We start from the raw sequence: 15204 nt of genomic DNA on the forward strand, positions 1-15204 counted from the left end.
AATTTTTGACTTATTATGGAAAACTTCTAAGAGGGGAAAACACATCAATATAAACTCTGTAGAATAAATGCATGACTTTATGATTATGACATGTTCTCCAGTGGATAGTGAAAAATGTAAATGTTCAGTATTATTGATTATATGTATGAAAAGGTTGGTGAGGTAAGTGTATACACTTGTTTATACATGCTTCAAATAAAATGACAACCTTTCAGTCACCATGTTGCCATGGAAACCACAGATTTATATCAAAATCCAAACATCAAAAGGTACAACTACACACAATGGATATGAGCCTAAAGGGAGGTGAAGCTAGTAGCATGCACGGTGACTGAAAACATGTTTACGTGGAAAGTTTCACAAATGGAATTTGTGAAATATTCTAAATGTCATCAGACCCAAATGTTTGTGTTTCTAAATATATGCTAGGAGCAAACAGCTTCATACAAACAAAGCTGATGTGGCAATGCACCAAACCGCCTATTTTGGTTGTTTTGTTGTATATGCTGTAAAATGTTTATTACAGATTTGCTTTAAGATTTAATTACATGCTTTGTTCTGACAATGAAACTCGGTAGATTAATCAGTTTGTTATGCGTTCACTCCATATTCTGTTGCAAATTTATCAATGATAAAACCCAACAGTGAAAGTCCGTTTAGATTGGGTTACCGCCGCCACCTACTGTCCAGTTCGGAAACTACATGTAAGGGGCGTTGTGACAATTCAGAATGAAAGTTTTTAAAACTCAGAGGAGTTAACTGAATAAAATGGCTTTTCTAATATAAACCTATTATGATTTATGATGAAACAACATTGTCATTAATTTATAAAAAAAATAAATCATTGCCAGGTGAAATCAGAAGACCCAAAGAACAGAAGGATGTTACTCTGCTGTGTGACAAATGATGCTTTATTGTCTGAAGTCAATTATCAGTGTAACTGTTTAGACCAATGTATAACAAGGAGTTTTTATTTGCTGCTGCTCTCAGTATCCTGTGGTAAGTATGTAAAATGTGTGTATATAAAATAACGTATTAACAAATCAGAAATAAATTAAGGATCACACTTAAACAAAACGAGCAACAATTAAAACAGCACAATTTAAGTTAGTCCCAAACTCCAGCCTGGTTTCCCTTCAGTACACATTCCGGTATTTAACTCACTTCAGTCTAATACAAGTTTTAACACCTTAGAACCGTCTTTTGAGCACACACTATGGACTCAAAGCCTAAACACACTTCATTTTCTAATCACTGTCAATCAATAATATTTTGACCGCAGAAGATGGAAAACTCTGCTTTTGGGCTAAATTTGAACCTCAAATTCTTTTGCATTGCTCAGTTACCAAGGTAAACAGTTATTTCCCTAATGGACTGCATCCTTTGTGATGTGTAGCTTCATCACACAGCAAATGTCAACATTTCTTTGGCGCTCTTAACAAAATCAACAAGGATCTGAATATCACAATCCTTCTAAACCATCCATCCAAGGACTGAATCAACTGGTGTCAGCTCTTCTGAAGAACAAAAAACAAACCTCCCACAACTTTTTAACAGGTTCTCGTCATCAAATCCAGATATAACACTTATAAAAACCAAGTTCAGTTTGAATACTACATCTCCAGTCTTTACTTACTTAAGTATGTTTAGGTTTTACTGGCGTTAATCGACTCCAGCTCTGTTTGTAACACAAAATTAATGTGATGTCAAAAATTTGAAGCCTGAGATTTTATCAAAATAAGTAACACTGAGTTAAAGCATTGTGTGTGTGTGTGGGGGGGGGGGGGGGGGGCAAGTGTTTAACAATGTCGGCTGAAGGTGCATCCTCAGGGAAGCAGGCTCTACCTGCTGAATACAGGTACAGTGGAGAGAATAAGTATCTGATACACGGAGCACATACCATGTAATACAAATAATTTGCATTAATTTATGCAAATTAACTCATTGGCTGCCAGTGCTTTATAGAAATTGTTCTCCTTCGGCTCTGATATACATACAATTTGTTACATAACCTACTATAACTTCTGTCTTCCTCTGATTCTCCATCCTCTGCTCAGTAACTGGATCAATCATCATGAAGATAAAATCCATGCTTAAAACCTGATTTTCACTAAAAGCTCCGCCAGACTGTCTCCCAGCCCTGCCTGTTGAAAAATGTAACTGACGTCTATAGAAGACTATAGACATCAATGGCAGCCACTGAACTACTTGTTTAAAAATCATACAATGCGATATTCAGGATTTTTATTTAAATTGTGCATCTCACAGTTGAAGAGTACCTATGATAAAAATGACAGACCTCTACATGCTTTGTAAGTGGGAAAACCTGCAAAGACGTCAGCGTATCAAACACTGGTTCTCCCCACTGTAGCTTCAGTTAAACCTATCAGTGATTGGTGTTTAGGTGCTCTCCCCGCTGGTCAGTAATTTAGAGAGAATGTTTTTGTAGTATGGGCTGTAGACCAGCCTATTGAACGTGACAAAGCGATCGAAGCGGACGGCGAGCTCCGTCAGCTCCGTGCCGACTGGAGCAAGGCCTCCTGGGAGAGCGGGAGACGTCTTGCGTTGGCTCGACTCCAGGAAAACCGTGAGGTAACTCTGAACTCGAGAATCTGAGAAGAGGGAGAGAAAAATCACCGTCACCGCTGAAGAAATTCGACCATAAATCATGCGTCATCTTAGGCTTCGCCGTTGTTACCCATCAGCTTGTGGACTGTGTTGTCTGGCTGGACAGTAGCGGAGATTTGTCCCTTAAGAGTGTTCTTCTGCTCATCCGAAAATGAAGAGTGGCCATGTTGTCTGAGACAGCGACTCAGCTCATCGCACAGTTTCTCTCCAATTGTCGAGAAGGCCTCCTGTGCGTTAAAAGACCTTCAGACGGACAAAAAGTGTTTAAATACGGCAGAGCAGCGTGGCCTACGCTTTTTGAAATAATCAGAAGTCAACGTAGAACCACGTGAGAAAGTGCAGTCATTGTTATTCGCCTGTATTTCGAACACGTGTGACAACTGCCTGTACTCACGGTGTGTGCATGTCTGCAAGCATGACGTTGACAATATTTTTAAGGGTCTCCATCAGCCCTGGCAGGCCAGAAATCGCCTCTCCAGCAGTGGTGTAGGCGACAAGCAGTATGGAGGAGAGTAGGACTAATTTCTCAACCTCCTGCTGCATCTCCTGAAAGCGACCCTGATCCATCAGAAATGTCTGTAGGAGCAGAAGAGGAAGAATGTGGTTTATTGAATCACAGAGAATCAGGAGTTAATCAAAAGGGGCAGGTTTCGTTTAAAAGAATCATAAAAGACAGATAGGACAGGTGGTGTTTACCTCTGGGAAGGGATCCGAGGCGTGATCCCACCTTAGCAGCAGAAGGAAGCTATGAGGATGAACATCAAAGTTGAAGGATCCAGCCCCGGTGGATGTGGCGACGACAGCAGTGCAGTCCTTACTGCCCTCTCTCATGCATCTGGCCGTGTCCTCGAGCCACTTCTCAGTGTAGTCAAGGGCATCTGAGGAGGACAGCGTCAGCGTTAACAAGTGGGTCATGACTGAAATAAACTTAAAGGAACATTCCACCTAAATGAGAAAACTCAGGCGTGATCTCAAACTTAAGATGACGGAAAGACGACAAAGTCTTCTTTTATTTTGCAGAACATTTGTAGAGCTTCATGACAAAACATCCTTTCCCTAAAAAACTGAAGAAAACAGGGTTTTGTCTTGAATATAAACATAACTTTACTTTCTCTAGCTCATGTGCTTATAGCCTCCAGAAGGACAGAGAACCCAAAATAAATTGTTAAGAAATAAGTTCCAATCTTTCATCAATGTTCTCAGATTGCACACGGTGAGAAAAATCAAACACTTGCAGCTTCAGCTTCATCAGAGCTGTGTGCCTTGTAGGACACAGAAGGCAAACTGGGAAGCGTGTGAAGATCACAGGTTTTCCTTAATCTTGTCTTGCAGCAAACACACCCACTTTGAAGCTTGTGCGCCCACCTCAGGGCTGAACGCTAACACTCTTAGCTCATGGCGTGTTTTGCCCAAAAGAAGGCATAAATAACATCAGTCTGGGATCTTGCAGATTCTGGTGGCCTGGATTAAACCACATGAGCTCCATGGAGTCATTTCAGCTTTGTTTTGTGTTTACAGTTCAAAGCAACTCTCCATCTTATCACAATATTTTAACATGAATAAAATATTCATTCTTCTGAAAGTTCTTACTTACTAGGATTTTTTTGTAGAAACTCATGGAACTTGCTCCTCTCATACTGCACTGCGTGATTTGACATATGAGGCCTGATGCTGTTGATGGCAAAGTTTGCCATGTCTAACTTCATGCGATCCAGGACTGAGAATATTGCCCTGGAAAGGAGGACAGAGGAAGACAGAGACACAGCAGAGGGTACGAAAACATGAAATCACACAAACGCAAGATGAGCAGAACTCATTTCCTCTCCTTCCTCTTGGCTTACTTGAACAGAGGCACGATATCTGTGATCTCTTTTAGCTTATTTATGTCATCGTCCCTGCAGGGGGCGCACAGCGAGCCCATCACCCCGATGATGAACTGGGACAGCTGACCAATGTCTAGAGCTCCATTGTCCGCCTGCTGCTGTATCAGAGGTAAGTCCAGAACCTCCTCTATGCAGGACCGCAGACGCCCGTGGCCCGACAGCAAGAAGGACAGCATCGTCTGAATGAGAAACAGAAAGAAAGAAAGAATGAGTGGATTAATAGTTGGATATTGTAGCAAAGGAATGCATGTGTCACCCAGAGCCAATGATTATCCTGTAAAGGTGAAACTGAAGTTTTCTCTGATAGCTGTATCATTTGGGGGTTTTTTTGTACTACAAACTAAACCAAAGGGAGCTAAATCCCTGAAACAGAAAACCTCTTCTTCCTCACCTCCTTGATCTCGGCCACCAGTTTGATGGCGTGTCCGTACGTCGGCGGATCCTCCTTCAGCTGCTCTTCCAAACAGTCCCAGAATGCTTTGTGCATTATCTCCTTCACTTTACGCTCCAGACTGTCCAAAGAACAAAAATTAACTTCAACATCTACAGTAAGACGGCAACCTCAAGGACTATAAAGAGTTACTTCATCCGACTGCAGTCTCACCTCCCTTCAGGAAGCTCTGCAGGAGTGATTTGAAATTCCTGGTTAACTATTATTTCATGGGCCAAAGCCATGTTGGTGACATCTTTAGCAGTTTCCATCAGCTCCTCGATAGAGACAAATCTGGGAGGGCTGGCTGTAAGACAGGAAAACAAATGATTAAACTTAAACGTCAGCAAACAACACTCGGACTAAGTAACCATCAAACATTTTTAATATGAAACAGAAATAAGATCTCAGCTCTAATAGTTCAGCATGAGAAATAATCATTCAACAACCACAGTCAAGGTAAAATTCTGTCGTGATATTATTACCCAGTGTGAACAAGAACTCACATCTCTCTTGTCTTCATCTGTCAAGTTTGTAAACTTGAAATTTGGAAAACATTAAGAAGCAAAATAGACAGTTTTTATTGTACGTTTCCATAACTACGGACGACACAGAACCTGAATGGATTTCTCTTTCGGAGCCGACCATCTCGTGTTTCTTCCCTCTCACCTTGAGGAGTCCTCCCTCTGTTTGGGCTCTCGGTCACCTTGCTCCTCACCGTCTCCTCGGGAGTATCCTGCGTCCTCTCCTCCTTTGTTTCCTCATCTCCTCCATCCTTAAGGTGGTCTGCCTCTTTTGGCATGTTCAAACCTGAAAGACAGACGTCATGCTCGTTTGAGTTCACGTTTCCACTCTGCCTGGCTGGACATGCAGTAGCTGGTGTTTACAGTAAGAACAGGGGACGAGGTGGTCTCCACTATGACGTCACCTGTATCGGGCAGGAGACCGAGGGCAGGGAGTTGGACGCTAGTCTGACGGATGTGTTGAAACCAAAAGATCGACCCTCTGCGGATGTTTTCTCTGTCCGGTGTGGTGACGTTATTAACTTTGCCGTCGGCGGCACCGACGACAGAAACAAGCTAGCTCAACTTATCTAACGGTTAGCCTTCAGACGACTAGCTGTCCACCACAACAACAACAACAAAGCCTAGCCTTTAAAAAACCGGCCACGGCGCAGTTAATACTGCCAAACGTTTATTTACAACTTCAAGACTAACAAACAACGTGTTTAACAGAATAAAGTCTTTTCTTTCTGGTGGAAAACTCGACCTTTTTTCCACGTAGAAACCCTCCTCTGCTCTGTTGCCGCGAAGGAGGCTGCACTTCCGCTTTTGGGTGTGGCTAACGTGACGTCAGAGGCGAGCCCTCGCCTTCAGACACTCAGGACTTGTTTTCGTCACTATTAGGGACATTCTACAGATTTCTGTCCTCGACATTCACCAGAAATATATTTTAGCAGTAAAAATGTAATATTAAAAGAGAAAGTTTCCAAAATTATCTGAAAAACTATTGGGACTAATCAGAGGAATAAAATAATCTTAATAGAAATTATTTTGTTTGTTCTATTCCAGCATTGCAAAGCTTAACTTTTTCATATTTTTCACATTTTAATACATGTAAAAGTCAAATCAGGCCAGTTTTTATGCTCTGGAACAAAAACACAGCAATAGAGTACATGAAATATTTATTTAATTTCTTCAATAATAAAGCAAATTAACACACAAATGCAGTCCTAGCACAGATGAATCCTTCCCACATGCATATTTACAATCTCTAAGATTTTGGTCAGTCACAAACACTTCTTTTGAATCACTTAACATTCATCTAAGCAACAAAAGATTTTTTTTTAAAAACTCTAAACAAAAACTCTAGATCAAAAACTATATTGGTGAAACCGACCATTTACACAACAGAGACCCACTAAACTACTATGTGCATAAATCTAGAGCACACCGAGAGCAGATTCACCAAAGTACTGGTTGAAGATTTCTGGGTGGGCCTGGTGGAACTGTCTGAGGAGGCGTTTCTTCTCCTTTGAGGAAATCTTGGTGTCCAGGTAGATGTTGTTCAGCAGAATCCACAGCTCCTGGTCGGTGGTGTCCTTTGTAGAGTAAGAGCCCTGCTGGCAGAATGCAGATCCTGAAAGACAAAAGAGGAACAGTTTTATTTCAACAACAAAAATATAGTGATAGAGCCTCTACTGGGGGAGAAATATTAAAAAATGATTGGTTTTCTGTCAAATCCCTGTGAACCATAAACCCAATCATATGGAAGTGAATTATAGATGATTGTGTAACAGTGAAAAGGGAGTTGTACAGCAACACCCCGAGCCTCATCAGAAGGCAGAACTCTTTCCCATCTTTTCTGATAATGAAAACTGTATTTTAAAGCAGAATGTTTTTTATTCTGTTACAGAACAGCTGTCTGTCAGTGATTGTTTACCGGTCACATCCGGCGGCTTCTCTTGTGCGAGGCTGGCCAGCTTTTCGCTCACTCCTTTATGCAGAGCTCCAGGTATCTGTATTGGCAGAAAATGTTTAGCCATTATAGTTCAACGTCCCACTTCTCTGCTACAATAAAAGCTTCACATTTGTGGCAGGATGTCATTCTATTTTCATAACCAATTGGAGCAATTTAATGATATAACAAAAGCTTACATCATCGCACAATGTCAAAGCCCAAACAAGCACTTCAAATAAAAGTCAGCCTCAAACTGGTCAAATTGATTGTTGGTGACTGATTGTTGGGTGGTGGTGGTGGGGGGCATTGTTGCATTATATGACTGCTTTCAGAGCTGAACCCATGCTAAGAGTTGACCGATCAGTCGCCATTGTCGTCTTTGTAGGTTTAGGTTTAGACTCGAGGAAAGATTTATACGAGCTCTGATTTTTCGTACCCTAAAAATGTCCCTGATGTTGCTGAGCATGAAAGCCACCATGAGGTCCTCTTTATCCTTCGGAAGAGCTTTGTTGTGGAGGATTGCTCGAGAAAAAGACCTCTTCACTGCCAGCCGGTTCTCCACCTGCAGGATCAGTGGCGCAACTTTAATGTCTCCTTACAGATAAAAAAGTTCAAAAAAAAAATTTTTTTTAATTATTATTAAAAGTGCATTAATGTTAGTCACCAGTTCTCACCTCCTTGTCCAGTTTAATCCCTAGTGGGTCGGCCGCCAGAGCCAAGAAGGAAAGCAGCCTGTGCAGCTCATCTCTGCAGGCCGGAGGCAGCAGCTTCAGACACAGCTGCAGAGCCTGCAGAGCTTTGCCCAATTTAGCATTCACTGGGAAGCAAGGACGTTTGTTCAGCCTGTTGTCATCTGTGTTTCTACCAACAGGTCTGTAGACCTTTAAACGCAAGAAATTACTCTGCAGATGAGCTCCTACCCAGCAGGTCAGCGATGGCTGTGTAGATGTCAGCCATGTGCTGGGGCAGCAGCGGAGGCCTGTCTGTGTGGTAGTGCTTCACCAGGGTCCTGTATAGCAGCAGCTTACATTGGGTCAAGCCCCTCTGGGAGAGTTGAGGGGAGTCAACTGGGGTGGAGATCAGAGTCAACAAAACTACTGTAAAAACCATAAGAGCTCAATTCCAACCACAGGTGGCGCTGTTTGTCCTGTAAATCCCTTAAAAAAGTGTAACTTAAGCAGGACTAGATGCTTTTTCCTTTAACGAGTTTAGAGTAGTGACATTTAAATTCAAATATATGTCATGGAGAGGATTACCAAGCAGAGTCCTTTCCTTCATGCACCATGTAACTGAACGCCAATGCTACAATTTGTATTTCAGAGCAGAGGACGGTTAGTAACCACTCCTGTAACCACTTGCCTCCATCATGTGAACCGCTACCAGGTGGTTCTTGATCAAGGAAACACTGAGGCAGCTCCCTGCTCAGCTCCACCACAGGCTGATCAGGCAGGAAGTCCAGACAGTCAAGACCTGCACAGAGCCACTCATCTTCTCTGATGGATGACAAGCAAAAACAGCAAAAACAAGGTTATGTGCATCTAATCAAACTGATTAGGAATCCAAGATGAATTCAACGCACTGAGACTCCCTGAAGGCCTTGAGGATCTGTCTGTCCAGGTGGTTGCTGCTGTAGATCAGGTCCGGGTTGCTGTGACTCAACCGGGCAGGAGAGGAAGGAGTCTGGCTGCACTGGAGCGGACCCTCCAGCAGGGGGAGCTCCACCAGGTTTAGCAGCCTGAGCAGAGTCTGTTCCTGCCACACCTCATCAACCACTGGGAGCAACGAACATGTCATTCATACAGGCATTCATACAGTGTTGCATTCCAGAAATAAAGATAGTCCTTTTTTTTGTCTAATCTTTGATTTAAAAGATGCACAACATTTTGGGACCCGACACAGGATAAGCGCTTACAGAAAATGTATGCACGTCACATTAAAAAAGAAAAAAAAAGAAAGAGAATGACCCATCAGCGTCAGGACGTCAGAGTCTGACCTGACTGTGGTAAAAACGTGTTGGTCTGCGCTCTGCTGGGACTCAGACTGTCCATCACAGGCTCCTGTGACGGGCCAGCGGCGGGTGGAAGCTCCAGATGGGTGACTTTCACAGCTGTCTGAGTCAACATGACAGGGGTGGACATCTGGACATGTGACCCAGTGGGACATGTCTCCTGGTCCTGTCTGGAATGAATAAAATCAGAGACCATAGACAACAAGAGATACGTGACTTACTTAAATTTAAAATGTTCCAGTAAGAGGAACTCTGCCTGTGGGGGTGTAACTGCATGTGGAGAGAACATCTCCACTATGTTGTGGCTCCAGAGGGACCAACTGTGTTAAAGTATGAAATAAAATAAAAAAAGACATAAAATAACCTAATATCTGCTTAAACCATTCTTGTATGATTGGATTATTGCAAACAGTTGACAACTAATATAACTTTGCAAATAAACCTAATATAAAATGAGATTGAGATTCCAGCTGCAGTTGACAGTTTTCAGTACAGTAGATCCAGTTTTTGTGGGTCTTTAATGCTTAGCTTGGGGCAAATGCTGCTCAGATCTATGTTAATCTTGGAGGTCTTACACTGGACTGAATTATGTGAATATGAGCTGTTAAAGATAACTTAGATGATTTAGTACCTGTCTGAAACAGAGCTGCTGAAGAGTTTATGGATCCCATTCACAAGTGCACCTTGTTCCAAATCATCGACTGAAGGTGTACAAAAATTTAGAAACCTGGGGGTAAAAAGAAAAAATAAATTACATTAACCCATCCACAGCCTTTTGACTGCATCAGAAAAACAAGGCGCTTCCATCTCACCTGTAAAGAGCACTCTTGCTGTCCTGAAAGGCATTCTGCTTCAGGTCTTTACCAAACACTTTGGTTCCCACCGCCTCAAACACGTTACAGTCCAGCAGAGCCTGGCACACACACACCACTTTATCCCGCGACACAACAACACCTTAAATTTAATCCGCGAAGAGTGAAATGAGCAATTTTGGTTCATACATAAAACGGAGAAAGGTGAGAGGCGGAAGATTCAAACTTCACTAAGTGATGGGATGTAACTCACACACACCCTCAAGGCCTTTAGCACCACTGAGGTGTTCTGCCATCACGTCAACAGCCTCTGAGCCCAGGAAGCAGTCGTTATGAGACTTGAGGTGGACTCGCCGACGCTTCACCGTCACGGAGGACTTGAGGTGGGAGATGAGGCCGCTCCATAAGCAGGACGACTGGACTGGTTTACTGGCTGCTCCATGTGCTGAGAAGCAGACGCAGAGAAAGTCAGATTTATCAAGACGTCCATGTAGGTCCTCCATTATCCAGGTCATGGTTATCCAGATCAGTTAAATCAATCCACTAGACTCTAAGAAAAGTTTCTGGAAGATGTTTCCAAGAGGCATCTCTAGTTCTGAACTGAAGACGCCTCTTGGATTAGAAGTGAAACGTCTTCAAGGAACTTTCTTAAAGTCCAGTGTACTGATTTAAACAGCTTTGGATCAGATTTAACAAAGAAAAATAGGAATATGGAGAACAAGCTGGGATAAGTTGGCCTCACGTCAGCTGGAGTTAATTGCTTGTTAACCAGGGAGGACTGGCCACAACAACCTCAAGGGACATTTTGAAAGTATTTGGGTTATTGTAGTTTGGAGACAGCAAGACAAACGCCTTTTTGAAACATGTGATTGATAAACTTACCCTGCGGACGCACACACAGTTTTTCTGCCAGGTTCAGCGCCGCGGCTCTTTCTCTGATTGAGGCCATGTGCCCGTAAAACCATAGGGTAACACTTCTTCGGTTGATAAAGGACAGGTAGACACCGGGAGAGAATTAGTGACAACACGCCAAGAAAGGCCCCCGGTGTGTGTGCAGTTTTATAAAATATCCACTAGAGGGCAGTAGTCACCAAGACACTACTGAGTTACTGACTGTATTTAATCCCCAGGAGCCTAAAGGACAAATAAACACTAAATTGTTGTAAGAAAGTGATGCAGAATTCATACTAGTCACCAGCAGCTTTAGATTGTTTTGAGTCCTGAAAATATGCTCTGGAAAGATATTTTTTTTAATTTCTTGAACGAAAATGTGACGTCATCAACTTTAGCACATTTATCGAATCAAGCGTTTATTTGTTGTTCTCGGCATTAACTATCCTCCTCTGCGTTGCTTTTTTAAATCATACTTTGAATGGAATTCTTTTTTATTTTTTATTTTGTTAAGCGCCTACTTTGTGTTTCCTCGTCTTTACGCTAACTATTAAAACTAGACTTCTGATTGGCTGCTTTTTTTCTTCTTCTACGTCCTTATTTCCGGTACTCTGACGCGCGAGGGCGCTGTTGGGCTAGCTAAAGGTAACGTACGTTTGCTTGTCTACGTCATAGGTTTTCGTTTATCGCACAAATTCAATTAAAGAAAAAAAAATATTATTCCTTGTGACAGAAACGTATTTAGAAAAAAAAAATCTGATTTTTAAACGAATAGAAAAATGTGATGTGTTTTGGCTAACAGTAGCGCATTCCATACTAGCTAACTTTTCAACCCATCATTTGACTAACAAGCTAACATTTTAATCGCACGTTGCGGTGACGATTGTCTGAAGAAACTTTTGTAATAAACTTTGCTGATAATTTTATTTGCAGCATTAATAATACTGTCATTAAAGTCTAGACTTGAAATGACTGCATAAAGAGTGACGTCATCAAACTCAGGAGTAAAACATGTATGAATGGACTGAAGGAGGTTCAGCTCTTCTAGGTTCACTCACTCATCTAATCGAATCAACTATTCTTCATGCTGTTGGTCTACTTGTATTTTTCATGCTCTGACAGGTCAAAGTGTCTGTTGCTCAACCAGCCATACAATAAACAATGCATGACACAAAGCAACTAACAATCAATTTACCAGATAATATGCCTCAAATTTTATCAGCACAGTCATATTTTGATAAATATTTTGTCTTTTGCTTGAGGAATGGAGTGATATTACCGTATGTAGTCTGCATTAATAAATTGCCGTTCTTCATTTGGTTATTGGAACCTGTCAGTAATTAACAGTAGTAAAATGAAGTTAATAACATTAATATTCAAACAAAATCAAAAAGTATTGGGTTATTATTTAAAGTTTTTCACCATGCTTGTGTGTGAAGTAAAGTGAAGCTCAGTCTAGAATGAAGCACAGGTACACTATGTGTGATTTAATGTTAGGAACCAGATACCCGAGTTTGCAAGAGAGGAGAGCTCCTTTACTTTTGAGTTCAGCTGTTTGTATTTCAGTTTTGTGTCCAAAATGACATTTAAATTGGTTCTGTTCTGTTCAAATGTCTCAATAAACTGTAATAGTGAGTCAACTTCAACAGAACAAGGACCCTGAAACCAAAGGAGCAACATTAAATTCAGCCATCATTAATTTTATTTCATTTTTTTTTCCAAATGTCTTCAAGGGAAAAAGTCCTATTATAGTACTGTATTACACTGGTATTTCACTCATTGCATTGCTGTTAGCTATATTTTGATGACTTGTATTACAATCTCATGGCCTAACTTTCTTTTCCCTTGTGTATTACAGAAGATTAGCCGACATAACTCACCCTAATGTAATACAGTCGTCGTGTTACCTGATAGAAATGTTCCTATTTAATGGATGGCACTTCTTTTAATTTGACTTTTTCATGGCTTAGAGATGGTGCTTATTACCTGCTCAACTGAATCACTGGAGAAGCAAATAAAGACACCGCGGTCCACTCCCTCTCTCAGTCATATACACATTCGCATGGCACACAAAAGAAACAGACACACTTTGACACACTAACACACGTTTGCACACCCCCTCCTCCCTCAGCCTGGGGGTCACACTGTCTTTTTATGGTAGTAACCAATTCTAGCAGGGATCATTTAATTCTCCAACATGATTGATACCCGCACAGGTTAAATGGGAGAAAAAAGGTCCATTCTATCAAGCGATCAGTGGCTAGTGGAGACCTCCCACTTAAATAGTCTTATTTCCCCGTAGGTGTGTGTTTGCCTTTATGCAGCGCGTGTGTCACTCAGCTCGCAGCCGGTGTTGAGGGGACAGAGACGGTTGCACAGGACCGTCCACAGGTCAAATTAAATAACCCAGATAATTTAAAAAGCATTGACAGTGCAATTTGTTCATTCAGTGTTATTGCTATGACCCCTATTAGTGTCAATGGGCTGGTTCATTTGAACCAGGATGGCTTATCAAGGCGTTATCTCCTCACTGCTCTGGAAGTGGTGTAAAACAAAGAAGGAAAAAAACATAATGGTCATTTCCAAGCTATTAGGTTAGAGTGTAGTGATTGAGAAACATTAGGAGGCCTTAATGTGCCAGCCGATATTCCTAATAATGTCATTTAGCATTTAAAATTCCAGGTGAGGGAGTAATTACAAACTTATAAGGGGAAAGCACAGTGTTACTGCTTATTAACCGGACAATTCTATTAACCTTCTTGAGGTTTTTTTCTTGATTAACAGGCAGCAGAGGCCCGCTGGGACCTTGACCTGCCCTGAAACAACTTGATGGACCTCAGAGTCGACACTGGGATGCTCTCCGCCAACCCCAGTGTAAGTTACTACATCAGGAGACAAAGCTAAGGACGTTCATAGTCCAATTTATTTGATTGCTTTGAGATTAAATGAAAAAGTTTGATATAACCAGTCACTTTGAACATAATGCAGGTTTGTTTTCAGAAAGAAGCATGGAAATACTACAGGACACATGTGTTAGTCTCCTGCTAATGTCTTTAGCTTAAGTCAGGTGTTTCTTTATTATTGTATACTGGAGGAAATGTCATCACATAGCTTCGATTTGTGTCATAATGTTCCCTCTTCTTTATTGTTTGGTGCTTGAATCAGAATCTTTATGTTGTAGGTAGAAGAACCTTTGTTGGAGCGGGAGCCGTCTCTGCCTGGTGGTCAATATCAGACGGAAAGTGGTGGAACCATCTTAGTCCAGCTGCTGGAGTTTAAAACCCATCTGCTGGAGGCTGTGGAGGAGCTGCATATCCGGAGGGTAGAGTAGAGAGTGATTCATTCATTTTCAGTCTGTGGCTTTTTGCTTTCATTCATTCATTTAAAAAAAAATCTCATAAACACAACCTCAACATTAAGTTAAACCCGTGGAATTATGTCCCGGTGTTTACAGCAGTTTTCAGACCCAGAGGAATTTGTCAAAAGATTTTCATGTCGTGCTTCATGAAGCTCCAGGAATCACAGTCAAGAGAGAAACTAAATTTAACACTAAAACTTTCACTCTCCTTCTCATCTTTGAACATTTCTGTTCGAATCTTGTCACTCATAAGCACAGGTGATTGTTGAAGAGCGAAGGCAATGACTCCTATGATCTTGTCAGCAGCAGCGAAATATTATGTGTTAAAATCAAGATTAAATCTCACTGTTTTCATTCTGTTAATCATCTTGTGACGCTAACATCTAACCAGCAGCTGCAGAGTTCTGATCCCGGATGACTCTGACTAGAGAGCACATCAGCATGGAGGTCACGCAAACCATTTGCAACCCCCCTACGACAAATAAGTAGAAAGCAAATCTGTTTGTAAAAAGAAGTAAAATATATAACGCTTCCTACCCTCCAGCAAAGGCTTTTAACCTGACAGCAGAGCCTGAGTGTGCTTAAAGGTTACGGGAGCAAGAATGGGATGTTGGTCGTTTGTTGCCATTTCGTTTTTATTGTTATAGTCGTGTTAACTGGGACACAAACATGTGATTGTATGTCAGCGTGATCCTCCTCGGGCGCTTCTGCTATCAATGCAGCTCGCTGCCGTT

General features: G+C 41.6%; 2 protein-coding genes across 3 annotated transcripts; both read right to left on the minus strand.

Moving 5' to 3' along the window:
• Positions 1-96: 96 nt before the first annotated feature.
• tcp11l1 (t-complex 11, testis-specific-like 1) lies at positions 97-6263 on the minus strand. 2 transcript variants are annotated; one of them, XM_068312901.1, is made up of 10 exons: positions 6211-6263; positions 5611-5751; positions 5116-5248; positions 4903-5023; positions 4470-4690; positions 4223-4359; positions 3325-3506; positions 3023-3204; positions 2699-2871; positions 97-2612 (listed from the first exon to the last, which is right to left on the minus strand). In XM_068312901.1, the coding sequence occupies exons 2-10, from the start codon at positions 5741-5743 to the stop codon at positions 2401-2403; spliced, it is 1494 nt and encodes a 497-aa protein (XP_068169002.1). In that variant the 5' UTR covers positions 5744-5751; positions 6211-6263; the 3' UTR covers positions 97-2400. The 2 variants fall into 2 exon arrangements, with proteins under 2 accessions (XP_068169002.1, XP_068169001.1); XM_068312900.1 differs by having other exon boundaries at positions 5870-6258.
• A 616-nt stretch (positions 6264-6879) lies between these two features.
• LOC137593717 (DEP domain-containing protein 7-like) lies at positions 6880-11170 on the minus strand. Its single transcript, XM_068312654.1, has 12 exons — positions 11104-11170; positions 10481-10666; positions 10222-10363; positions 10041-10136; positions 9395-9579; positions 8981-9173; positions 8805-8894; positions 8322-8449; positions 8076-8218; positions 7838-7963; positions 7384-7459; positions 6880-7080 (listed from the first exon to the last, which is right to left on the minus strand). The coding sequence occupies exons 1-12, from the start codon at positions 11168-11170 to the stop codon at positions 6884-6886; spliced, it is 1629 nt and encodes a 542-aa protein (XP_068168755.1). The 3' UTR covers positions 6880-6883.
• Between the last annotated feature and the right edge of the window lie 4034 nt (positions 11171-15204).

This window comes from Antennarius striatus, chromosome 4, assembly GCF_040054535.1.
Source record: "Antennarius striatus isolate MH-2024 chromosome 4, ASM4005453v1, whole genome shotgun sequence".
NCBI lineage: Eukaryota > Metazoa > Chordata > Actinopteri > Lophiiformes > Antennariidae > Antennarius > Antennarius striatus.